Source organism: Rhinolophus hipposideros (assembly GCF_964194185.1).
Source record: "Rhinolophus hipposideros genome assembly, chromosome: 24".
In the NCBI taxonomy this organism is placed as follows: Eukaryota; Metazoa; Chordata; class Mammalia; order Chiroptera; family Rhinolophidae; genus Rhinolophus; species Rhinolophus hipposideros.
Window position 1 is genome coordinate 14,940,650 of NC_138070.1, and position 26,420 is coordinate 14,967,069.

General features: G+C 39.1%; 1 protein-coding gene across 1 annotated transcript in view; it reads right to left on the reverse strand.

Moving 5' to 3' along the window:
* Positions 1-3,696: 3,696 nt before the first annotated feature.
* PIWIL3 (piwi like RNA-mediated gene silencing 3) overlaps positions 3,697-26,420 on the reverse strand; it is a gene marked incomplete at both ends in the record, with an annotated part of 28,951 nt that continues 6,227 nt past the window's right edge. Inside the window, 15 exons of the mRNA XM_081037788.1 lie at positions 3,697-3,813; positions 3,971-4,118; positions 5,319-5,444; positions 6,605-6,758; positions 7,169-7,239; positions 9,086-9,189; positions 9,338-9,538; positions 13,845-13,917; positions 14,363-14,550; positions 15,246-15,360; positions 15,813-15,930; positions 16,144-16,270; positions 22,166-22,277; positions 24,270-24,473; positions 25,892-26,013. Coding sequence (XP_080893914.1) covers positions 3,697-3,813; positions 3,971-4,118; positions 5,319-5,444; positions 6,605-6,758; positions 7,169-7,239; positions 9,086-9,189; positions 9,338-9,538; positions 13,845-13,917; positions 14,363-14,550; positions 15,246-15,360; positions 15,813-15,930; positions 16,144-16,270; positions 22,166-22,277; positions 24,270-24,473; positions 25,892-26,013 — 1,980 coding nt within the window. The remainder of the gene's footprint in view (positions 3,814-3,970; positions 4,119-5,318; positions 5,445-6,604; positions 6,759-7,168; positions 7,240-9,085; positions 9,190-9,337; positions 9,539-13,844; positions 13,918-14,362; positions 14,551-15,245; positions 15,361-15,812; positions 15,931-16,143; positions 16,271-22,165; positions 22,278-24,269; positions 24,474-25,891; positions 26,014-26,420) is intronic.

Below are 26,420 nucleotides of genomic sequence, written 5' to 3' on the forward strand. Positions count from 1 at the left end.
ATTGTAGATTCCCAGGAGTAAGACAGCTTTTCAAAGCTTCTATGGACATCTTATTTCCCAGCTTTCCTTTTAAATTCTTATTAATCTATTGTTTACTCCAACTGTCATCCACCACTTCAAGCAACTACAAGTTAAACAATTGCCTATAATTATTTTATTATTATTTTAAATAATTATAATTAAAATATAATTATATTTTATAATTATTTTTATAATTATGCCCTAGTCACAACAGTATTTCCATTTATCTTAGAAATTAATATAAAAATAATTTTATAATTATTTTTATAATTGTACCTCTTTGTTCTGGGCAAGGTCCAAGTCACATTAAATATGGCAATTGAACAAATGGAATCTTACAGAGATTAGACAGATTAGACTAATTAGACAGATCAATTACTAATTCTCTAGGAATGACAAATTGACATTATGTGCCACCTTATATGATGAAAAAAATACTATCACTTTTGTTTTATTCCTGCCCAAAATACAAAAACATGAATTTAATCATGAGAATTTGTCTGCTCTATGATGGCTTTAAAAAATATATGGTTTTCTAGGAAAAGACATTTACAAAAATGTTGCTAGAAGTTTTATTAATAAAGAAAAATTGGAAATAACACAATTGCCTATATATCAATTAGAGAATGAATAAATAATGGTGTATATGTATAATGGACTACTACATAACAATAAAAAGTAACCATCTACATGCAAACACAACATTATAGAGAATCTCATGGAAATCATAAATAAAACAAGTGAAAGAAGCCAGCCACAAAGACTGTAGAACCTACTAATCTGTTAATAACTGGCAAAATAATTTATGGTGATGGAAGTAGAATAATGGTTACTTCAAGGAGAAGGTATTGAATGGAAAAGGGCCAAAGGAACCTTCTCAAATGTTGGATAAAATTCTGTGACCCATGTATGGTGGCTAAATAGGTATGATTATATAAAATGTGTTCACTTGTATATAGAAGATTTATGCATATTACCACATGTATATCTCATTAAAATATTTTAAAAGCAAGGTAAAAAAATACATGGTTTTTTAGCCTATCCCATATATTCTCTTTGTTACAGTGGAACAAGAGTCTCCAGCAACTTTCTAGAAACTAATCAATATAAGAGATTACCACTGTCTCTTAGGTTGCTTTATGTATTTCCCTTTTTTTTTAATCTCACTGCTTCGTGCTGAATAGGTTCTTCTAACCAATCTTCCATTTCTTTGATTCTCTCTTAAGCTGTGTCAAGTGTTCTGCGATACACATCCTGAGTTATTTCAGATGCTGTTTTTCAGTTATAGGATTCCCAATCGGTTCTTTTCCACAATTTGCTGTTGAGATTTTTTTCCTTTTAATTTTACCTCTTGGAATATAGGAAGCACAATTATTTTATACTTTGTGTTGATAACTCATATAATTTAAACCCCTATGGTTCTAGTTTTATTGTCTCATTTCCCTCAGCCCTGTCTTCTTCTTATACTCGGTTTTTATCTATTGAGTGCTCCACATTGGATATGATAAATCTTAGAAAGCGATTGACGTCAAAGAAGTTGTTATCCTGCAGAGACTCTATTTGCCTCTGGCTGATGACAGTGAGGGGATTCCCAATCCAGATGGGTCTCGGATCCTGGGAAGTCTGTCTACTTTCAGCTTCCCCTAAGCTGTCTTCTTCAAGGACTCAAACCCACAGCGACCGTCTGTGCAGATATTAGATTCCAGCTTTTCCTCAACACAGGCCCACAAATTTGTTAGAATACATCCTCAACTTCTCACTCAGTTACCTCTTCTGGAATGTGTGGCTCCATAATCAGTCCCAAATACAAAGGTCATCTCTCTAGATTTCCTTTTGCCAGCTAATGGTGCTTTTTCTTCTGTGCCTTGCCATCGCTTCAATGTTACTCAATACTCTTTTCTAATATTTCATCCAACTTTCTGAACTGCATTCAGTGGGAATATTGATATAGATTATTTGTTCATTAAGGGTCAGGAAGTTTGTTTTTTTAGATTATAGGTTGTATCGCTACTTAGGTCAAATCCTGAAAGACCTTTAACTAGTCCTCCCCATTCCTACTCAATAATGTGAAACTTAGGCATTATGCATTATAGAAATTTTATCTATAAGCTTTTGGGGCAGTATGGCTTTCTCCTAGAAATATCCCAGCTTCCTTCACCAAATTTATAAAGTGTGAGTTGGCTAATAAAATCAGCTAGTCACAACAGTATTTCCATTTATCCTAGAAAAGCAACTATTTTTTTTCTGATCAGTAGATTAAGAAGCCTAAGACCAGCATATATGTTAAAAATAATAAGACCCAAATTCAGTGATTTTAACATGCATAACTTTATTGAATTTTAAATTGACAAATCTAGAGGTTATTATATAGTGTTATGAATATTTTTATTGCATTTCTAGGAAACATTCAGAAACTTTTTAATAACTACTTTGAATTTGTTCCTTCCAAATTATTTTTGTAGATCTCTAGAAATGTATTATCATAAATCAAATTCTGGCTTCAGAAAAGAACATTTTGCTTTAACTTGTTTGTAATTATGAACCCATCTCTTGTATTATATTTATCATTATTGGTAGTACTGGTAGGTAGGATGTTACCTGGATTACAATATATTTTTAAATGACTTTTGTTTTAATTTTATTTCTTATAAGACTGGGTCAAATTGCAAACCTAACTTGATTAACTTATAATCAAAGCAATTGTATTGTTTTTAAACATACCCTTTCTGGTATAGTGAACCTAATGTACTCCCCTTCCACCACCACCCCACCCCACCCCCCACGTGAAAAACAATAGTACTCTATTTAAAAGTATAAGAAAACAGAAAGTTTCACATATCATTTCCTGGAGTCCATTTGAAGATAGTTTTAAGTGGAGAAAAAAAATGTGTCTGCTTTCAGGAAAAACATAACAGCTTCACTGAAACACAACTTATTCAAGACTCTCTTCTGACTGTGGAATAGCTAACACAACATCACACTTGGAATATGTACAAGAGAATACATTAAAGATAAATGCTAATAGAGCTCTTAATTTCCCTAATTTTGGGAAAAGTGACAAAATGCTTCAATGTTTGTTTTTTTCCCCAATGTTTTTAAATTGCCAACTTTTAAATCACAAGCTCCATCAAAGCTTATTTACAGCTCCACCAAAAATACAATCCACTTCCCATCCCGGTACAAAGAAACTATACTTCATGTACACAGTCTCTTTTACATACAAAATACTAAACACAAATAAATCCCCATTTGAGGTTGTTCTTTTTATGTCCTTTGAAATGAAAGTGTTTCAAAGATAAAGTAGATATTTTCTAAGTAGAATTGACCTGTTCATAGATGTATTCTCCCTGTGACTAATGGATAACCTTCACAGAGAGCAGAGTAGCATTTCTAGGAATGCAGAGTATTTGGGCATGTTTCCTCATAAAATCATTGTTAACACAATGGAAAGATAACATGCAAGACAAAATCCTGACTGTGAGTTCTCCTGACTGGAAAAGAAAAGTCTCACATCAAGTCAGTGGCGGTACTGAAAATGGCATATATCACTTTGAATCATGTCCATGTTCCGTCAAGAATGATGAGGAGAACCATTCAGATGGACAGCTTCAGCAGGAAAACTAAGCAAATACATAATTGTGGTTCCCCATGTCCCATCAGGCTTTCTTCTGTAGGTCAAAGGTAAAAGAGTCGGTTTGACAAGGACTGATGTGGCACTTGGTGAATACTCTGGCCCACGAGGTAAGCCAGCTTATGGGCATAGTGACATGGAGCAGGCACTCGGATGACACCCTTTAGTTTAAAGGAAAACAACAACAACACGTTTTTGTAACTTCATATCTACGTTCCCTACATTTTCATAGCTATGAATTCAAGGTTCAAAGAGGATAGATTCAATTTTGACCCATTTCACAGATCGGAAGGAAAATGGGTATCAAAAAATACTTACTGGTAAATTATAATACATGTGGCATAGTCTGTAAGTCACACACTGCACTGCATCTGGGCTCAAGCGAACCGTGTCGTGGATGACATTGTAATGAGTGGGAGTGACGGTACCATCTTTCACAGACTGACTTATAATAAAAAAATCATACCTGGAAAACAGAACAGGTGGCTATCAGCTTGTTTCAGAAGAAAAAGAACATAGCAAACTAGTATCTGCAGTGACATCAATTTACAGAAATCCACTCTACGGACAGAGTGTCCCTCACACTTAAAAGGCTGGCCACCCACTGAGGGGTGATTTGAGAAAGCCAATCTACAGAGGACAGTGAAATCATTGCCACCCGTAATAACTCCCACAGGATTTGGACTTAAAAAGCATACGCACTGATGCCTCGAGGCAGAAATGTAAAATTGGCCCATTGGATATGGCCATAAGTAACTCCATTCAGAGATCCAGGGATGGATACTTCCCGCCTCTCCCTGACAATCACCTGAGTATGTTCGAATTCCCGAAATGATGTAACTGGAAAGGTTAATCAATTTATTATAAACATGGAGTTTAGTTTTGTGTAGAATCTTTTGTTATGCTTTATGCTTATCATACTTTTGCTTTTTTCTTTACTCCTTTCTTCTACTACCGTGTTTCCCCGAAAATAAGACCTAGCCGGACAATCAGCTCTAAGGGGTCTTTTGGAGCAAAAATTAATATAAAACCTGGTCTTATTTTACTATAAGATAATATAATAATAATATAATATACTATAATATATAATATATTACAATAATATAATATATAATAATATAATATATTATATAATAATCTATAATAATATGTAAGAATATGTAATATAATATAATAATATATAATATAATACCGGGTCTTATTAATTTTTGCTCCAAAAGACGCATTAGAGCTGATTGTCCACTAGCTCTTATTTTCAGGGAAACAGGGTAGATTGATCAACATTTCTGTTTGTCTTTAGTTTCACTTCATTTTCCCTATCTATTGGTGTGAATGTCATGTTTTAGTTCCCTCTGTGGTTTTACATAATTTTCTTATTTGCATAATTGACGAGTCTTAAGTTAACCAGAAGTCCTACCATCCTTCCTAACAACTGAAGAATCTTAGAATGATAAGTATATTTACAGTACATTTTTAAAATTCCATGAGAATGAACCCCCCCCCCCCAAAAAAAAAGTACCTATAATCCAATGTCTCTATTCATATCATGTTTCACATTCCTTAGGTCAATGCTTCCTTTCTCCTCCAAAGCATGCAAACCTTAACCAATTCTGTTCCTATTTGAATGAAAGGGAATCTTTAAAATCAACAAATAAAGGTGGCTTACCATTCCCTCTTGGTCAACACTACATCAACAACCGTTCCTGGAAGCGGATTTCGAAGTCGTCCCTCAGACTGGACAAAAAACCTGGTGTTTATTCGTTTCTTCACCACAATGAAAGTCAGTTTGAAACTTAAACAAAATTATGATGAGTGTCACTACGATTAGTCAGTGTCATCCCAGAAGCATTCAGAGTGTTGAAACACCGCGTACGTAGGAACCATTAAAGAGAACCTGCAGGGCGGCTCTCTACTCGTATACACCCCAGTTTTGCTGTCTTAGCTCCACGTGGTTGATACATAGCCACCCACCCATATCTTAGGGGAAGAGCCCCTTCCTCACAATGCCAGCATCACTGCTATTTTCTAGATCGGGCACCAGCACCAAGCTTCACTGGTAAACAGATGAGACGAGCCGAGGCAGCTGGGAGGCAGCCCCAGCCCTGGGTGGGACCCACAAAACTCCAGGATAAAGGCATTGGATAGGTGCAAACCATCAACAAGAAAAGAAATTCTGAGGTGTCCTAAGCTACACCAACATAGAGGGTGGGAAGGGAAGATCAGTTAATGCAGACACAGGTGGAAACCAACCAAAGCCAGCCCATGTTCCTGACTGTATGTTGAAACTTTGAATCAACTTCCAGGCAACTATTTCTGCAGTTACCTAAAAAGGAGAGCAGACCACCAGATGTTACCACTTCCTGCTCATGGATGAACTTTCTGGACCGTTGCCTACAACCAATCCAGAAGCAACCAGTATTTCTTCCCATGGACTGGTCACCCACCCAGAGCTTTCTTCGTTTCACCCTTTCCCACCCCCATGGGCCGTATCTATGGCCCATGTGAATTTTTTCAAAACAACTTACGTCTTGCTTCCCCAAACTCATTGTATAAAAGAGCCCTGCCAACCTGAGCACAGCAGACGTGTTTGTCTTCTCCATGTAGCCCTGCGACTGGTGGTTTAGACTGCGTGGCCCAGGACCCGGTCCTTACCCTGGCTATGTGGCATATGGCTCAATAAACCCTGTTTTTCATTTCAGGACAACTTTCCATCTCAAAGGCTTTTGTTTAACACCATTGACAGACTCTGTTCATCTGACTTGGTTTTAATGACTTGGGTACGGAACACCAAGTCAAAGATGGGAGGGCCTGTTTTCCCCCCTTCCATCCACTGAAGCTTTCTGTTTGTATCAAGCTCTTATCCTGTACACATCATAATAGTCACAGATTTTTTTCCAAAGGCTAAAATGTAGAGCTTACAAAATCTGCACTTCACAAACCTTATATACCTACTTTTGTGACTTGAAAATCCTCTCTAAGGAGGACACAATCTGTGGTATTTCATAGTCAATCAAAGCTTGAAGTTGACCATCTCCCACTCCATCCCGATAGACAATGATAGAGTATGGCAGAATTGAATTACGTTCATACCAGAGCTTCAGGGCCTCTGGAAGGAAAGCAGAAACACATGTAAATAAACCGTAACTTGGAACAAACTGGCCACTGCTTATTTTGACAACGTTTAGATTCATTTTTCAACACTGTAGCTTTCAGGAGTTTCACTGCTTAAGCCCTCAGTCTAGTCCATGGTTTCTCAACAACAATAGGAGAGATTCTGAGCCAGATAATTCTTTGTGGTGGTGGTGGGGTGAGGTACTGGTGTCCCGTGTGTGGTAAAATGTTTAGCAGCATTTCTGGCCTTCTCCTCACTAGCCTACATGCCAGTAGCACCTCCATTCCTGTTGCAATAGCCAAAAGTGTGTCTAGTCATTGCTACATGTCGCCTGGGGGACAATCTCTCCACTGGTGGAGATCTACTGGGAGAGTCAGGCACTCCAACCTTCACAGGACACTGACCTTGCAAGCAGGCCCTCAGCCCGTTCACAAGCTCCTGCCCCGATTCCTGGAAGATACACTGAGAAAACCACCTGTTTGGAGAAACAAGCCATCAGTTTGGAAAACTAGATTCTTAAAATTTCATCACTTTGATTCTGAATTAATCCATGATACTCTCCCCCCCCCCCCAAATCACTCTTGGTAGCTGAGAAGCCAATTAAGGATCCATTCTTTCATTTCCCTGCAGAGAACAAAATATTGGTCTCTTCTGATATCCAAGCATTAAAAATTTTTGAATGCACACAAATAGTAGTACAGACCGAAGCATTCGTTAACATTCTACAAATTGTGCACACTTTCTGTGTGCCTGACTCTGTGTCGGTCTCACCTACTGGGGAACACCCTGAAATGAAAATCCTGTTGATTTCTGCTTCTAGGTCGATCCCGTAAACCATGGGTCATCCATAACAACCTGCTTTGAGGGAGCAGTGTGCTTTGGAAATTTAATAGCTATTATGATCGCTTCCCAACATAGCAAGTAAAGTTACGTATTTGTTCCACGTTTCTATCTCCTTAGTACTTTTTTATTTACTTGAGAGTATTATGAAGACCTCACATGGGGTGATGTATTTGTCCACCTATTCACTAGAATTCACACTCCATGGGACGAGATCAGGCATTTTCACTGCTGTATTCTCGACATTTGAACAGAGCAAGCATTCAAAAATATCTGTTGAATGAATGAAAACTTATTTCCCCCTATTATCGCAACATTATTTTCTAATTCCCACCACCCCCCCCAAAAAAGCAGAGCAAAATAATGCTACTGTATTGAAATAAAGTATGAGTGGAAAAAAAATGATGTCATCTGTGAACACAGATCTTCCTTAAGGAATACTCTAGATTTATACCTAATGGGCCACAAACATCGTTAAACATAGTGGTGAATTGGGATGGTCCCACATAACGTGCAAGGAACTATAAACTGAACTGGGTGCAAATCCATTGAAGGTATGCTGTGGTTTCTACTCTACGCACCAAAAATCAAAGGGTCCATGGAGAAAAGGAGAAGCATGGTTATAGAAATACACCTCCTTTTGCATACGCATTATATATAAACATATGATAACGGGGGCCTATAGGTACAGGATCTGTCTTCACTCATGTATATCCTAAGTGCCTCCCCGTATGTTAATAGTCACCATGCAGAGTCTCACGGATCAGAGCGTGTGGTAGGCAGAATTCTACCTGCCCTAAATCCTGGTACCTGGGGATGTAGTGAGATGTCACCTCTGTGATTATCTTACATGGCACAGTTGACTTTATGATAAGGAGATTTTTCCAGATGGGCCATATCTGATCTCATGAGGCCCTTAAAAAGCAGAGTTTTCTCTGGCTGATGGCAGGAGAGGAAGTTGGACAGATTTAAAGCAGGACAAAGACTCCATGTGCCCTGGCTGGTTGGAAGATGGTGAGGGCAGGCATGCAGAAAAGAATGTGGACGAAACTCTAGAAGCTGAGTCTGGCCTGTAGCTGAGAGCCAGCAAGGAACCAGGGGCCTCTGTCCTTCAACCACAAGAAAATGGATTCTGCCATAACTACGTGCTCTTGGAAGAGGAGCCCAAGCCTCCTCGTGAAAATGGCTCAGCACCTCTTCCCTCTCTGTCTTGTAAGGCCTGAGAGCCATGGGGTGCCAGACCTCTGACTCACAAAACTGTGCATGGACATGTGTCTGAGCTGTCATATTGGTCATGAATGTTTAGGCAGCAATAGGAAATGATGTAGAGCCCTCCATGCAAAATGTTTCGGGAGCCTAACTTTGCCAGAAGATCAGGAGAGCAGGTGGCTAAGAAGTCAACAGACATGAGTCAGATCCACCTCTCCCATTTGGTCCTTAGGTTGCTACCAACTGAACAATGTCGGCCAAAGCTTACTCACTCCGTTAAGTCTTCGTTGATGCTTGCCACAAATCCCGCAATTGACTTCTGTCGATTCACAATATCATGGAAACAATCGATGCCAATGAACATTGCATTCTGTAGCTTCAGTTTAAAAAAAACAAAAAAGCAGTAAAATGAGTTAGAACAGAATACAAGTAAATTTCACAATCCAATTTAAAAAATAGTGCAATAGACTCTTAACAAATTCCACTGCACACAAATAAGAAAAAGGCCACGAAATCCACCGTACTCCTGTTTGCACTTTCCAGAGGGCTCCTCCCATCTTGCAGTTCATCTGCTGGGCAATCTTTGTAGCAATGGTCATGAGCGTCTGGGGTTTGTCTAAGGTCTGCGCCACCACACACTGGCTTGGAATTGGGCAGTTGACACACAGGTATTTTTTAATGCCATCATACATTGCTTTCCTGTCACTGGACAGCACACAAACGACCTTGGGAAAAAAGCAAACATGAACTTCTCCAAGATGCAATGACACAGTGATGTGAGACCCGGACACCACATCGAAGGAGCCAGTTGGGTGGGATACTGACAAAGCAGAGTCTCTCTATTTAGCAAATAGCTGCATTGACGAGGGTGAAGGGTCCAGAATCACATTACGTGAAACTACTGTGAGGGTGAGTGTGTGTGAGGAAGAAATTTGGCGATATGCATTAATTGCTTAAACTCACAAAAGCCTTTTGCCCTACTTATTAAATTTCCAGTTTATTATGAAGTCGACAGGATTGGGGTAAAAACGTGGAGTGAAACAGACCATAATCAGGACAGTCCCCATTTACGGGATGATCATGACATGTGGGGCACTTGCCAAGCATTTTGTTTGCATCAGTTATTCCTTCAACAACCTACTGAGATCAATGCTATGATCCCCATTGCACCCCTGAGCATACAAGCGTGGGAGTTAGGGAAACGGCCTGATTTGCAAGCAGCAGAGGAAGGTCCCAAACATTTGTTAGGACCTTCAGTAGGACAGGGAGCAGTTGGGAAGAGAGGGTCCCGCTGGGCTTATTTCTGACTGTAATAAGAAAATCACCCATATATTGTGATTATATTAACATAACGATGCTTGTAGGACATTTTTGGCAGACATTCTTTATCAGATTAGGGAAATTCTTTTCTCATTCTCGATTGAGTTTTTCTTTTCACATGAAAGGATGTGGCATTTTAGCAAACGCGTTATCTGCTTGGATTAAGCGAAGTATTTTTCCCGATATTTCACCACGCTAACCAGCTAATAGGTTTTAGAAAAATGAAAACTATTTCAGATTTTCAAATTTACTGGCATGCTCTAGCTCATGGTGGTCTGCTAATCTTTCTTCCCTAAAGGAACTTCACTTACTCCTAATGTTATTAAGTCTTCCTCTGACTTTTTTCTTCAGTCTCGACAATATCAAATTTTAATATTTTCAGCTTTGTGGGTTATGTTCAGATTTGTTGGTTGCTCCCTATTTAGTTTCTGCTTTGATTTTATGGCTTGTTTCATTCTTATTTTGCTTTACTCTGTTCTTAGTTCATTAAAATTCAGACTTCATTCCCAATATATCCATCAAAGGTTGTAGGTCCCCTCTCATTTCCAGTTTGCTGTTTCTCACATGTTGTGATCCATACTACTTACATGGTTTCCCAGTTAGCAGGTCTTTTTTTTTCAAATTTTCATTGACATTATCCTCTAGTATAGTTGTTACTTAAAAATAATTCTTTGGTTCTTGAGTGTATGTGGTTTAATGATTTCTAATTGTAATGTACTGTGGTCAATAGGATACTGGTCCTTCATTATTTGCTTAAGATTTCTCCCCTTCCATTGTAACCAATTAAAGACAAAACAAACTTACAGATACGCTTTTAAAAAGCACCTGGTCTTTTGGGTACAGAATACGTATACACACACGTATCTCTCTCTCTCTCTCTCTCTCTCTCTTTCTCTCTCTCTCTCGACAAATAATTTGTTTTGCTATAAGGAGAGGATTGGTAGAATTTGGATTAGGTATGTAGACAAATGGCTCAGTTATAGTACACATACATACTATAACTACTGTGAATAATGACACATAAATATATACTCATATGTGGACACAAATCTACGGGGTGCCAAACTGTGTACACAAAAAATGTGTACAAGTGGACACTTTGGTCAACGTTGCTCAAGCAGGAGTTTGCTGTAATCAGAAGTGTCGGGACACTGACGGGAACCACTGTGAGCACCTCTTATTGCAGAAGTCAAACGTGACTTGTAGTCATCTTTTGTTATCGGTATATATTGAGTATGACAATGTTAATACAGTTTCCCTTAACGTGTGTACATTTTTTTGGCCTCTGTATCTGTTACATATATAAGGAAAGGGAAAGAATGATTATATGCAGATGAATGGATGATAGATAGATGATATAGATATAGAGATAGAGAGATATATATAGATAGATATAGATATAGATATAGATATAGATATAGATATAGATATAGATATAGATATAGATGGATGAGGGAGAGAGAGAATGATTATGTGAATGTGGTAAAATTTAATAAAATCTGGGTGATAGTTATAGAGAGATGTGTACTGTCTTTGCAACTCTTCCCAAAAGTCTGAAATTACATGAAAATATACAGTTAGAAGAAATGAAATGTTTTAAATATTCAGGAAAACAGGAATTAGAGGTTTCAGATTGGATTAATGTGTAATTGTGATTTTAAAAAGAAAAACTGTAAGAGTCTCTATTTAAAAGAATGGGAACTATGTTCCCAGTTGGCATTTTTACTGCAAATGTCTGATTTTCAGGAACAGGTTATTAATATTATGTGTGAGATCACTCTATTTCATTTTTATTATTTTAGCTGTAAATTATTAACACAATACTAGATTGGCTTTCCTTCCTGTAAAAACAAAAATATAATCCCATAGCTTGAATATACTTTTATTTCCTCTACTTTTGCCTTACTCCTCCAGCTCACATGTTTATAGGAATTTCATTCTTTAGTACTGATGGCTTGTTTAAATAGTTGTCTATAAGCTGTTGTCTTCATACCCCATAAGGAAAATGTATTGCCAAGCTATATGAGTACTTATGAATTATTGGTAGTGTTACCACCAATCCGTATCGATGAAGTTAATGTTTTATTTCAAACTTACTATAAATACAGAAGGTGCCAAAAACTATATGCACATTTTTAGAAAAGAAAAAACTTAAAATTGTCATACTCAATATATACCGATAACAAAAGGTGACTACAAGTCACGTCTGACTTCTGCAATGACAAGAGGTGCTCACAGTGGTTCCCGTCAGCGTCCAGACACTTCTGATGACGGCAAACTACTGCTTGAGCCACGTTGACCCAAGTGTCCACTCGTATACATTTTTATGGCACCCCCGGTGTGGTTTGATGTCTTCTTATCCCATCCAATGGATTGTGTTACTCAGCCTGTCTCTGGCCTAATGCCAAGTACCACACAGCCTTTGAAATTTGTCAGCCGCCTGCTTCACCCCAGCTTACATGCAGGAATTCCCCTCTATTCCTGGTCTATGGAGGTTTCCATTTGTACTTAAAAGGCAATTTTGCACATAATTTCCTGTCTCTATTTTATCAGTTATTCCAAGTACACAGAAGAAGGACTGTAGGTATCCCGTCCCCATCCCTCCCCCATCTGACACACCTGAAAATATTTAAGGGGCTGCCTTGAGCAAAAGATGGTATTGTACCAAAAAGCGAAGCTGGGGTAAATGAGTAAAAGTGGGACAAGTTCCCACGCAAGAGATACAAGAAAATTTTAAAAGCAATTCCCACCACGAAGAAGGCAATCTTTAGCGTTCAGGCAGATGCTAAATGAGCAAAAGCAATTCCTTTTCGGAGCATAGGCTGGGAATCAAACAACTACCGAGGCCCCTTCAGCTCTGGTCCTAATGTACTAAAATGTAACGTTTTGCTGATTGCCAGGGGAAGCTCCCCGATCCAGCTGAACTATACCAGGAGAGAAGAGAGAGACACAGGACTCCATCATGGAACAGGAAGCAAGACACAAAATGTAAGTACAACAGGATTTCTAACGTAAGACGTTTCATTTGAGAATGAGTGTGGTTCACAGAAGGTAGCCTTCCTCCAGAGTAGCCTCAAAGGTTCCTTAGTGGAAACCAAAAGGAGAGAAAAGTCTAGGCTTGATGGAGAAGACCATAGGAGAGACCTGGTTTCATGATCAAAAAACAATGACCTTTTTGAAGGTCACGCTGGAGGAAGAAGGAAGAATGTGAGATAAATTAGGGGAAAGAACCCAACGAAGGAAGGAAAAAGAAGTTGTTTTTAGTCATTCAGATACAACATAATGATACCTTGGTCAAAGACAGTGGATGGGAGAAAGGAAAGGAAAGGTCCCAAGAAAATACTGAGCAAAGGGAAGAGCACGTGCTGGAAGAGAAAGATCGTAGACTTTGCAGGTTAAAGCTGGGGAGAGAAATGAACGTCACGTGATGATTACCATCACCCATATTCCTTTACATTTGTATGGTGGTTTTCAGTTTGAGACTTAAAAAAAATAATAATTCCAAGTCCTCCAGCCTGAAAGAATTAGCATAATATGGTGATAATTAAGTAGTAGCTAAAACCCAGAAGTCTGATTCAGCTACAGTCGAGGGATAAATTTGTATTTGTTTCCTAGTTCAGTAAAACCAATGGCAACATTCCAAATTCCAAAACACATACAAATACAGCTGTAGAACCATCAGGAAGGATTGTGTAGCTATCAGACACTTACCATCTGTGTATTTGATGAATCATGTTTTTCTAAGACGGTTACATAGGATTTGACTGTATCACTCACTTCAATCCTAGAAAATAAGTATATGTCATCTATATTCAAAAGGCAATGAACTGTGAAACACACAAGAAACATTTTATCCAGCCAATGCAACATGATGTAAAGCAAGACAAGATACAATGCTAAGACAGGCATTTCCGTTGCAAGTTTGCTTTTAAAACAAGCTTGATTTTTGGAAACACGTTTGGGAACTAGTTCTTAATATCACCCCATCCATTCCCATCAAGTTGCTAATTGTTGTATCTTCCTCAACTTGTATCCCAAGAACCACAAACCATGGATCCCATGAGCCTGTTTTAATATTTGTTGACTGGAGTAGATTAGACTATTGTGTTTACAGACTTGCAGAGTTTTGATAAAGCAATCGAGTCCTACAATTTAATATTTTCTGTGATTCCACCTTCCGATTGCTGACAACTGACTTTTACATCGGAAGTGATTTCTGTCCTCCTTACATTTTTGCATCTCGCATAGCTATGCCCATGGTGGGTGTGACTTTCCGTAAACTCTGCATTAAGGAAAAGGCTGCTCCATAATTTCTCTTTGTATAGAGGATCAGCCAATTATCCAGCGACTTCACATTGAGTAAGGGTCCACTTCTTGTTTCTCTTGACCATTCTGCAAATTGGGGATTGGAGTCAAACTGGAAGAGAATTCCGAGACATGGTATAAAACATCATTAAAAAAAAAAAAAAAGTCATCTAAGATCCTTTCCACTGTAAGTCTGTGCTCTTTCCTACTGAACTATTATGATTTTGAACTTCAGTCATGACCAAATTAGATATTTTTCCTTAAGATATAGGTTAGTAATAGTGGGATTTACCATGGGTTACTCTGGATTGCTTTGATTTAAGGTATCTGACTCTTAAGGACTACTTGGAAGATCATTTGTCCACAATACTAATAAAGATATAATATTAAGTTTGCTATATGCCAAGCACTTTACATGCATTCATTGCTTGTTCTCTCATATAGAAAGAACAAGTAACCTAAGAATAGAGAGCAGTCCGAGTTACTGACACGACTGAGTTAGTTTCTCTTTGTGTTACTTACCGTATTTCTCCAAAAATAAGACCGGGTCTTATAGTAATTTTTGCTCCATTTTTGCTCCAGAGCTTATTTTCAAGAGATGTCTTATTTTTTCATGTACAATAATCTACATTTATTCAAATACAGTCATGTCATCTTCTTCTGGAACATTGTCATCACGTACCAAACGCGTCCATCTGGCTGACGATCTTAACTGGGGCTTATTTTCGGGGTAGGTCTTATTTTCAGGGAAACACGGTACTATTCATTTGATGCAACTATGACATGACAGTATTGAAACGGTCTTACCGCCCTTTTCCCTTGGAAAATTCTCACTTCTTTCAAAATTCTTCCCGAGAAGGACAAAAATTGGGTATCAAATTGGAGATTCCAGTGTTGAAGTTCCTTTTGCACATTCTTATCTCTGAAAGTTAAAAGAGCTCCACGTGATCCAAAGAAAATAAGCAAAAGCAGCACCATTTGCAAAACACAGGGCAATTTCCCTCTCATCTAAGGTCCCTTATTGCTTGTCCTCAGTATTGAGTTGCTGCAGGTAAACTCCTTAAAACTGAAATAGTCTCGTCTGTGCTCTCACATTTGTGCAGGCCCTTATTCTCTGGTTCATTCTTTCCCCCATCCAAGTCTCCATTAACATTGCAATGACAAAAGCAATAGGGTTGTCCCCCAAAATATCATTTTCTTCCTCACTGTCATTTTTTAATCGAAGAATCTGAGATACATGCCAAGGGACCTGCAAAGGTCTCAACTTCAGGAGAGAGAGAGAAAGAGAGAGACAGAGGAAGAGAGAGGGAGAGAAAGAGAGAGAGAGAGAGAGAGGGAGAGAGAGGGAGGGAGAGGGAGAGAGAGAGAACTTACTGTTGCATAGTATCCATGAATTCTTTCAATTTAAGTTGCCTTTTTTCTGGCTCCAACCTCATATGAGTAGCCAAATCTCTCATCACCCTGTAGTCTTTACGCATTGTGTCTGTTAGACCTTTTTAAAAAATCCAAAAGATACAGGTGAACAGGCAAGAATAGATTCTTATCAGAGAAGACTTAACTGTTGTATCTAGAAGAGGAAGAACCAGTGGATAGAACACAGCTCTGGGTCACAGGGAGCACTGTGACACGCCCGTACCTCTACCTCATAACATCCGCACATTAAAGAGGGGTGGTCGGCTGCGGAGACAGCATAAATCCACAGTACCTGTCAGGTGGCAGAGCTCAGGAACCAGGAATATAGGTTCATGGGGCGTATCCTGTTGGCTCTTTTTCCATTTGCCCTTGCTGATCAAAAGTGGCTGGTTTAAGACAGTGACCTGGACGTTGTACTGCTCGACAGAAGCAAGAAAGAACATTGGCAAACCGTTAGTAACAGCACACACAGTGGTACAAGAATGCATTTTTTGGCTCACCAGTGGAAGTCCTGAAGTGTGGAGCGGATGTCATTTCCCCAAGTTAAAGGATGCCTTAAAAATACCCTTCAGAGTCTCTTAAGTTAGCTGTGCCAGGGGTCACATCTCTTTTATTTCTTATGAACACACAAGGCCGAGGAGAGCAGAATTCCCACGTCATCATCTTGGCCATCATGCTACTGTTTTTCAACTCTATAGGCAGATGGGTGAGGGACCCTTAGAGTACATTTCTCACCACAGTAACTGCCTTAAACCTTCCTAAAACACATTGAGAACTTTCAAGAGGATTCCTTACTAATGGGGGACAACAAAACCTGGCCAACTTTTTAGAGTTGCAATGCCAGGTCCATTCCCAGCATTCCTCCTGCCGCTCCATTTCCCAAAAACTTAGTGCCTGTTTCCAGTCAAAAAAAAAGAAAAAAGACATCAAAGACATCACACACAGAAGTGTCTCCCCCGGTGCTTCAATCCTTGGACAACCAAGGGCCTTTACTCTCCAACGCAAACTGGCGATTCTTCACAGGTCGTCCTGTGCTGCTCGTCAGCAAGGTCCTCGGCAATAAGAACTGAGCCACGTGAACTCTGACAGCGCCTGTCTTTTAAGCATCTGGGAACTTCAGAAGGCGTTCCCCACCTTAGACGAGAAGACTTGAAATCCAGCGTTCGTGGCTCTTTTCTTCTTGAGCCGGGTGACTACTTTCAACTCTCATGTATGTTCTTTCCTTGAAGTGGCCTGTAGTTATTTGAAAGGCAGCTGGTGTACACCTCGAATCCTGTCCTTCCGGTGGGAGCTTATGTGGGTATAGACATGCGTGTAGGATCATGGCCTCATTTTAAGTAAGCCTCCTATTTCTTACAGCTTCCCCGAGAGGTCCTAGAAGGATCTGTTGCAGGATCTACGTAATCAGTCCTGTTGTTCCTCTTTGCATTATTATTATTATGAAACCTCTTCTGGAAGCCAGGATTGGACTTGCCTGATAATGACTCACCCATGAATTCAGTGATTTTTCTAGACCTCACCACACACTAAAACTCAATTGTTGTCTCTTAGAAGACTGACTCTCCACCAGGACAGTCCAATGACTACCCTCACCATTCCAAATATTTCAGCCTGCCTGTCTTAACTCAAGTAAATCTGCTGAAACCATTTTCTTATGATTTATTTACATCTCAGACTCCTACCTATGAGCCCATGCCAAGAAGGTAGTTGGCCTTCACGTGTCAAATTCTCACTCTCTCAAGAAAAACTCATAGACACAGACAATAGTTTAGTGGTTACCGGAGGGTAAGGGGGGTGGAGGGTGGGAGATGAGGGGGATCAAATATATGGTGATAGAAGGAGAACTGACTCTGGGTGGTGAACACACAATGGGATTTATAGACGATGTAATACAGAATTGCACACCTGAAATCTATGTAAATTTACTAACAATTGTCACTCCAATAAATTTAATAAAAAAGAAAAAAGAACAGTCTACATTTAAAATATTCCAAAGAGCCAAAAAAAAAAAAATTCTCCCTCTCTCAAAGTATTCCCCAGCTCACTGCTCCGTGATGCCAACATACGTGAATTAACTACTCGACCTATATATTTGAACTCCTGTGGGCCAGTCATGGTGTAAGATGTAAGAGATATTACAAAGAGTAAAGCCAAACACCCAAATATGTAATTACAAACTGGGATAGATGTTATAGAACCCAGTGCATCACAGAACAGGTGACCTCACAGAGGCCTTGCAGGATGGGAGGGTGGGGGGAGCAACATTGTTGGGATATCCAGAACGGCTGAATCAATGACCTTTGAGATGAAATTTGTAGAACTCACAGGCCAGGATAAGCTTAGGTGGTGGCATCAGCACGTGTAGCTGTAGGAGAGGGGAGGGCCGTATCTCTGTCACATCCTCTCCCTTCCTTCCCCCAGCTTGCGTTCCATAGCCTGTCAAATCACTTCCTCATAAATGCCACTAATTCCTTCCCTACTCTATGCCTTCGTCATACCAGTTGGCAAGTCTCCAACGCTGGTAAAACCCAACTTGATGTTCTGTGCACGTAACCAGCACTCAAACCCTGCTCACTGGCTCTTCAGTTAGTCTTGATGCCTCCACCTAACAGGGGCACTCTGTTTACATTCCCAACCCATTCGAAACCAACATCTCATCCTTTCTCACCTCTTCTCAAATCTCCCATACATCCCCCTTGTCTCCTCCCCCCACTAACTCAGCCAGTGATCTTGCTTCATGCCTCACTGAGAAATACGAGGCTGAGGACAGGAACCCGCTGACACTCTGCCCTCCTCTGACCTTCTTCTCTTAGACGTACGCTCTGCGTGTCACCTGGATTATCATGGAGGGTGTGACCTACTCCAGAGAAAAGCCAGTTTCTCTACTTGAGCTCTGGATGCCAACCTCTTGTCTACTTCAGGGATTTTGTTATTATCCCTCATTTCTCTTACATTCGGTAGTGTCAATTTCTCCCTCTCTGTTGGATGACGTAAGAAAAACATACTATTCCCTAATATAAAAAAATCCTCTTCCATCTACCTATTATACCATTTCTCTTCTTTTGTGGCAAGTATTGCTACATTTTTTCTTCAGTACCTTCCACCTAGACTTCAATTTCCACCATTCCACAATTTTCTCTTGGTAATGAACTCTATGCTATGAAAACAAACACACTCTTTCTAGTGTGTATTTCCCACCCACCCCCAGCTTTATTGAGTACAATTAGTGTACAGAAACCTGCATATAGTTAATGTACGCAATTCGGTGAGTTTGGACATAATGTATACACTCTAGTTTAAGCTCTTCTTAATATTCTACAGGCAGCGAGGCATGTCCTCCCTCTCTTTCTTGAAATACTTTGTTGTCTTGATCAGCTACATACAGAGGGTGCGAAAAAATGTATACGCATTTTAAGAAAGGAAAACTATTAAAATTGGAATACTCAATATATATCGATAACGAAAGATGAATACAAGTCACGTTTGACTTCTGCAATGACAAGAGCTGCTCAAAGCAGTTCCCATCAGCATCCAGACACTTCTGATGACGGCAAACTACTCCTTGAGCCACATTAACCAAAGTGTCCACTTGTAAACATTGTTTTGGCACCCCCGGTATTCTGCCAGGGTGACTACACAGCAAAATCCAAGGACTAGAGAACAGCTAAGGACTCCCCAAAACTCAATCTCCACGCTTTCCAATCCCTGAGACCTCCAGACGCACTGAGGGGCCCAACCAGCATGCTTTCTTTATGCCTTTGGCAGAGAAAAATGCCGTGAACTCACCATTTCACCTTGCTGTACAAAAGCGGAGAGCACTCTTTCCTGTCTTCCGTTAGCTAGGTTCAGGCTACGCAACTGACATTTGACAAACAGAAAGCTGAGTGGAAGTGGCGCATCAGCCTGTCACTTTCAATCTGAGGTGCCTAAGAGCCAGTGTGCTTCTCCTACTTCTTTTCCTCTAACGCGACAAGCTTGGAGTCCGCTTGTTGAAATGGGAAAGCCACAAAATGGTAACAGACTGGATCCTGGAGTCATCCCATGGAAGCCAGCTTCCCTGAGACTTGACTCTCCTTAGACTTTATTCAAGCCAGACATAAGCCTTTGTGTTACAACGTTACTGATACCTCGGTTTGCAACTCCACCAAAGCCCCTGTCATCCCCAAACAGTTCCCAAACCAGCATCTACAGACTCTCCCACTGCAGGAAATGGTGCCAGCACCCACCCACTCCCTCAGATGGAGGGGCAGGGTTATGTTTCAGTCTCCTCTTTCCATCACTCACCACATTCAAGCCATCAATCAGTCCTGCCCATTTTTACCTCCTTAATCCAGGCCACCATCATCCCCCTAATCCAGGCCACCGTCGTCATTCACTGAAACCACTCGCATAACCGCCTCACTGGTCTCCCTGCCTCCATTTTCATCCCCACACCGCCCAGTCTCTGTACATTAGACAAAAATCTTTCAAATAAAACAATACATCACTTCATATATGTACGTAATACCATTTGACAAGAAAATCTGATGCGTTTGTCCCAGTGCACAAAGCTTTACATCACACAGCACGGGCCCCGCCTCGTCCTCCGATCTCATGTCCTACAACCCCTGCCCTGCCCCCACTGCAATTACTTTTCTGGAGAACGCACAAGCCGTGTTGGGGATCTGGGTCCATCAGGCCCTTCCTGAAAATGGTGCCTTTGCACTACCTTTTCTCTTCTCCTGAGGTGCACACAGCTTGCTCCTTCCTGACATTCACATACCAGCGTCTCAGAGAAGCTGCCCATGACCAACCACCCAGTCTAGGTAACCACCGGATAGTCTCCAAAATACCCCCTAGTTTTAAATATCTGCACATCCCTCATAGCTATCAAGACAGTTTTCTCCTTCTTTGCCAGCTATCTGCCTGCCACGAGAATGCAAGTTCTTTGAGAGCAGAGAATTCAGTTGTCTTACCAGTGTAAGCAGTAGGACAATTAAAATCGCAGACTCATCCTAGAAAAAGGGCTCCATACCTCATCACTGAACATCACGACAGTCACCTTCGAAGGACTCCCCTTGGGAAGCTATGCACCGACGCCAGTGCCTAGTCCACCCTTCAAAGCAATTTTGGAACTTTTCCTAGAATGGCCATCAGAGCTGTTGTTGTATTACCCTTTATGTCCTGAATGTCATCCAAATGTCTTCCTTTCAATATTTCCTTTATCTTCAGGTAAAGAAAGAAGTCCTTGGGGGCCAGATCAGGTAAGTAGAGAGGGTGTTCCAATACAGTTACTTGTTTACTGGCTAAAAACTCCCTCACAGACAGTGCCGTGTGAGCTGGGACATTGTCGTGATGCAAGAGCCATGAATTGTTGGTGAAAAGTTCAGGTCGTCTAACTTTTACACGCAGCCTTTTCAGCACTTCCACATAGTAAACTTGGTGAACTGTTTGTCCAGTTGCTACAAATTCATAATGAATAATCCTTCTGACATCAAAAAAAAAGGTTAGCAACAGCATTGCAACAAGTTCACGAACTTCATTGTCACACCTCGCATACCGGATATATCACTAAATGCTTTCTGGATTGAATGAACAAGCTCTAAGCATGGAGCACAAAAGAGGATAATCTCATAATGGAATCATCCCCTTGAAGGGATGTCAGAGGACTACTGTGTTTCCCCGAAAATAAGACCTAGCCAGACAATCAGCTCTAATGCATCTTTTGGAGCAAAATTTAATATGAGACCCGATTCTTGTATTATAGGAAAACAAGACCAGGTCTTATATTAATTTTTGCTTCAGAAGACGCATTAGAGCTGATTGGTTGGCTAGGTCTTATTTTCGGGGGAAACACCGTATGTACCCTACATGGTAACAAGTAGCTATGTTTTGGGTTCTGACATAAAAATACTAGTTGCTTTTGTTTTAATCATCCATTTATAAGTTCTTCCCATTTGCTACAAATATCTGCAGTTCCTTTAATTATCTTTCTTTTATTTGCCAAAGCCAGAAAACCAACTTCATCAACTGATGTATCTTAGTTTACTACGCAAAGTTTACCTTTGTGTGTGTATGTGTGAACACTCAAAGATTAAGGAATCCATGAATTATGAGACTGCGTACAAATCTGGCATAATTTCAGATGGTAATTGGTCATTTTTTGTCTTCATTTTGAACTAAGTTCTACAAGACTGAAATTTTAACATAAATAAAGTTTTCACATCTGAAGTCTTCCCACATAACATTCATTTTCTCAAGAGAAATACATTTAACTACATAATGTAGGCATGAAGAAATTAAAATTTAAAATGTATTTAAATAAAATTTCATACCCTCTTATAGTATTCCACAAAGGTGATTTTAGTGCCATCTGATTTTTTAAATTCAGTTTTGGGAGTTTCCTTCCAATTAATAGCATCCACCCTGTAGGTTTTGTTGTTGAACCTGTGGAATAATCAATATCTATGGTATTATCCCTGACTTATTCATTGCATAGAACCAGGCAAGAAATAAGGGGGTTTAAATCCTACAAGTAATTGCAGGATATATCAATTTTATTAAGATGAATTCACATGGAATTCATCCATTTATGTGCAGTGTTTTCTAGTGTATTCACAGAGTTGTGTAACCATCCACACAATTTTAGATTATTTTCATCATGCAAAGAAGAAATGATCACAACTCATAACCATAAGCCATTACTCACTATTTCCACCCAACTCCCTCAGGCCTTAGGCAAGTACTGCTCTACTTTCTGTCCCTATACATGTGACATTTGCCTGTTTGTCACATTCACATGAATTGAATCATACAATATGTGATGTATCCTGACTGGCTTCTTTCATAGCGTAATGTTTTCCAGGTTCATCCATGCTGTAGCAATACATTGGTACTTAATTCCTTTTTATTGCCAAACAATATTGCATCGTATAGATATACTACATTTGATAAACAGTTGGGTTGCTTACAGTTTGAGTTATAACTAATGATGTTATGGACATTAACAATTTTGGTGAACATATGTTTTCATTTTTCTTCGGTATATAACTAGAAGTGGAATTGCCGGGTCATATGATAACATATATATACATATATATCATACTTTGGAAATGCCACCTGTTTTCCAAAGAGGCCATGTTTACATTCACACCAACACTATTAATGAGAGTTGGTTCCAGTTTTTCAACATCCTTACAAACACTTGTTAGTATCTGCCTTTTTTATCTTAGCCAACCTAGTGGGTATGAAGTAGTATTTCATTGTGGTTTTGACTTGCATTTCCCTGATGGCTAATGATGTTGAGCATCTTTTCATGTGATTATTGGCTATTTGTATATTTGCTTTGGAGAAATGTTTATTTAGATCTTTAACCCAACTCTAAAAAATGGGCACTCTTTTAGTTATTTTGTTCGTGTTCTTTAGGTATCAAGGTTCAAATTACTGATGAGGTATGGGATTTGCAAATATTCCATTCTTTCAGTTGTCTTTTCACTTTTTTGATACTGCACCTTGAAGAACAAAAGGTTTTAATTTGGTGAAGTCCAATTTATCTGTATGTTTCTTTTGTCATCACTTGTGCTTTTGGTGTCTTATCTAATAAGGTTTTGCCTTATCCAAAAGGAAGGAGGTCTCCTCCCACATTTTCTTTTAAGAATTTTATACTTTTAGCTCTTATGTTTAGGTCTCTTTTGAGTAATTTTTTGAGTTAAATTTCAGTTAATTTCCTGTATTGTATGAGGAAGGGAGAGGTATATACCCAGCTGTCCCGGCAATATTTGTTGAAAAGACTCTTCTTTCCACAACTGAATTGTATTGACAACCTTATTGAAAATCATCTTGACTGTATACAAGAGAATTAACTTCTGGATTCTCAATTCTATTCCATTTATCTACATATTTATTCTTATTCCATATCACAGTGTCTAAATTTCTGGCTTGTAGTAAGTTTTGAAATTGAGAAGTATGAGTCCTCTGACGTGGCTCTTTCTAAGATTATTTTGGCTAAGTAACTTTAAGTCCATTTTCTTATCAATTTAAAATTTCTTAGGTAGAGAGAGTTTAAAAGTAAAAACTTCCTTTAAATGGAAATTTGCTAATGGTTTATAATTAAGCACCAATTTTTTAAAAAAAACTAGATGCAAAGAGAGAGAAAGGAAAGAAATTCAGAAGCCATACTGTATTATGGGCAAGTGAGGGATCAGAGCAAATGCCTAAATTAGTGTTAGGAATCGCAAGAACAGCAAAGTCGACAACTGACCTATATTCCTGTCCCACGCTGTACAACCAGATGAGGAAAATGTCCAATGACCATTGCCAATGTTCGTGCTATTTCTACTTCTGAACTTGAACATTTAGGGATTCGAAAACTATAGGAACATCCCACATGAAAAATATGTTATCCACGTGACAGGACAGGTTTTCAAAAAGCAGACTTACTTTGTAAAAACAATCGATCCAACTAATTCTTTAGCAACTTGTTTTTCGACATCAAGATTTTTGTTTTTGGCGTCCTCACGAATACGCATTATTACGTCATAAGCAGTTTCCATCCGGAGCAGTTTGTGGTTCACATCAGCACAGAGAGTCATATCGTTTTCATACTGAAGAATAGAAGTAACATAACCAGGCCAGACTTCCAGTCTGCAAATAGAATAAGGTGGACGTGGGTGTCAAAGTTCAGACTCTGAACATAACACCAAGTGTTACAGTGCCTGAACTCAGGGTCTAAAACTGATACGTAGGAGTCAGCTTTAATGTCTTATTTTTAGTAATAACTGGTCTTTTGAAAGACCTTCAAACAGAGATTTACTAGATGTGCCAGTTATAAGTAATACATCATTTACTTGTATGTTAAACCATTTTTATTATCACCCGCAGGCTTGAATTATCTCATATATTTGTATATGTGAGAATATCACATATGTATGAAATATATATGTGAAAGCTTATATAAATATGTACCAATAAGGAATATATATACATATAGATATAATTGCTGGGACTGAAAATATTTTCAGAGAGACATTACCCAAGTTTTGAATGATTATTTAGGTTTTCTAGTAGTTTCTTACACAACAACTGAATATCTTAAGGTTTATTCTTATCATGCTAGGATTTTTAGAGGGAATCATTTCACTTCATTTTAAATTTACATTAAACTGTAACTTAATTGCTCATCATCAGCAGGTACCATCTAAAAGAGCATCACTTATAAATCATACTATTGCAAATGAGAGTAACTTTATCAAAAGCTTCTGTAATTATATCTGCAGAATGTGAAACTTTTCACTTTATACAAACTTATGTTGCAAGATCTCTTCGCCCTTCACGTCATTGTAATAGTTGCGACCAACTTGTCTTAACTTCATGATCTTCAAAATTCTAGAAATGAAAAGAATAGCTTTTTGTTGAAAGTACAGTGACTATTAGCAAGCACTTGGTAACTAACACATAAGGATACATTTAGGGAAAACAAATCTGTCAGTGACTTTGGTTACACTAACACGAAGTTCCTGTTATGACATTAAATTACATGATGAAATGGATATTAAAGGTTCCTTCAACCTCGGTTTTGTCTCCTTTTCATAATATGTAATAAAACAAAATATTGTGGAAAGGTCATCAGGCTAGCCTTCCTTCCCGGAAATGAATCCAAACAGCTTTTGCAGACTGAAATGTGCAGACTAAATGATTAATTTTGAATATTTGTTCACCACGGTGAATGTAGAATAGAAAACAAGTATATTTGCTCCAAAGAGCACTGTGCATGGATGTGCGTAGTGGATGTCTTGTTACTCCTCCTAGGTAGGTGCCAGACCCGGGAAGTGGAGGCAGGCGGGGAGAACAGTACTGGGGACAATCCACTGACCCATTGTGCAACCCACCTGCACATGTCTAGGTGGTGTTCAAGTGTCATAGCATCTAAAAGACCCTTCCCTCTCTCAATACATGCGGACTGTCAAGAACACAAAATGCTAGAAGCAAATGGCTGTATTCAACACCACTGACACCCACTAAAACACAGCCGAAGCTCAAGCTACCAAATCTCACCAACATACTTTCTAAACAGAATGTTATAATAACGGAGGCGATCTGATGAGGTGGGCGTGAGCTCGCTGGAGAACTTGATGGTGACCTTCACAAGAGCATCATCTTTGAGCTTGCTGACCAATTCCGTTTTCTGAGATAAAGAAAAACCAAAAGGATCAGAGGGTCCTCCAAGGACATGAATCTCCATCGCATCGCAAATCAGCATGTCACTTGGCTAGCCACCATACCACTGTGGCAAGAGCAGTCTTTCCCACAAGGACACACACAGGTAGAAAAATGTAATTTATAAAAGTGAAGAGTCAGAATTAAATAGTTAAATCAAAACTACTTTTTATTTAAACAAGCTCCTGCAAATGATGTATTTCGTTAATTAATATAGAGATGTATAGAAAAAACTAGTAAGTCCTCCCATTTTTTGTTTGTTTGTTTTTGCTGGAGTTTTGGAGAAACTAGAAAATAAAATATAAATTATTCAAAATTTCATTATCAGCATTTTTGAGACACATTGTGCCATGAAAAAGGTTATGTCTTTTAATT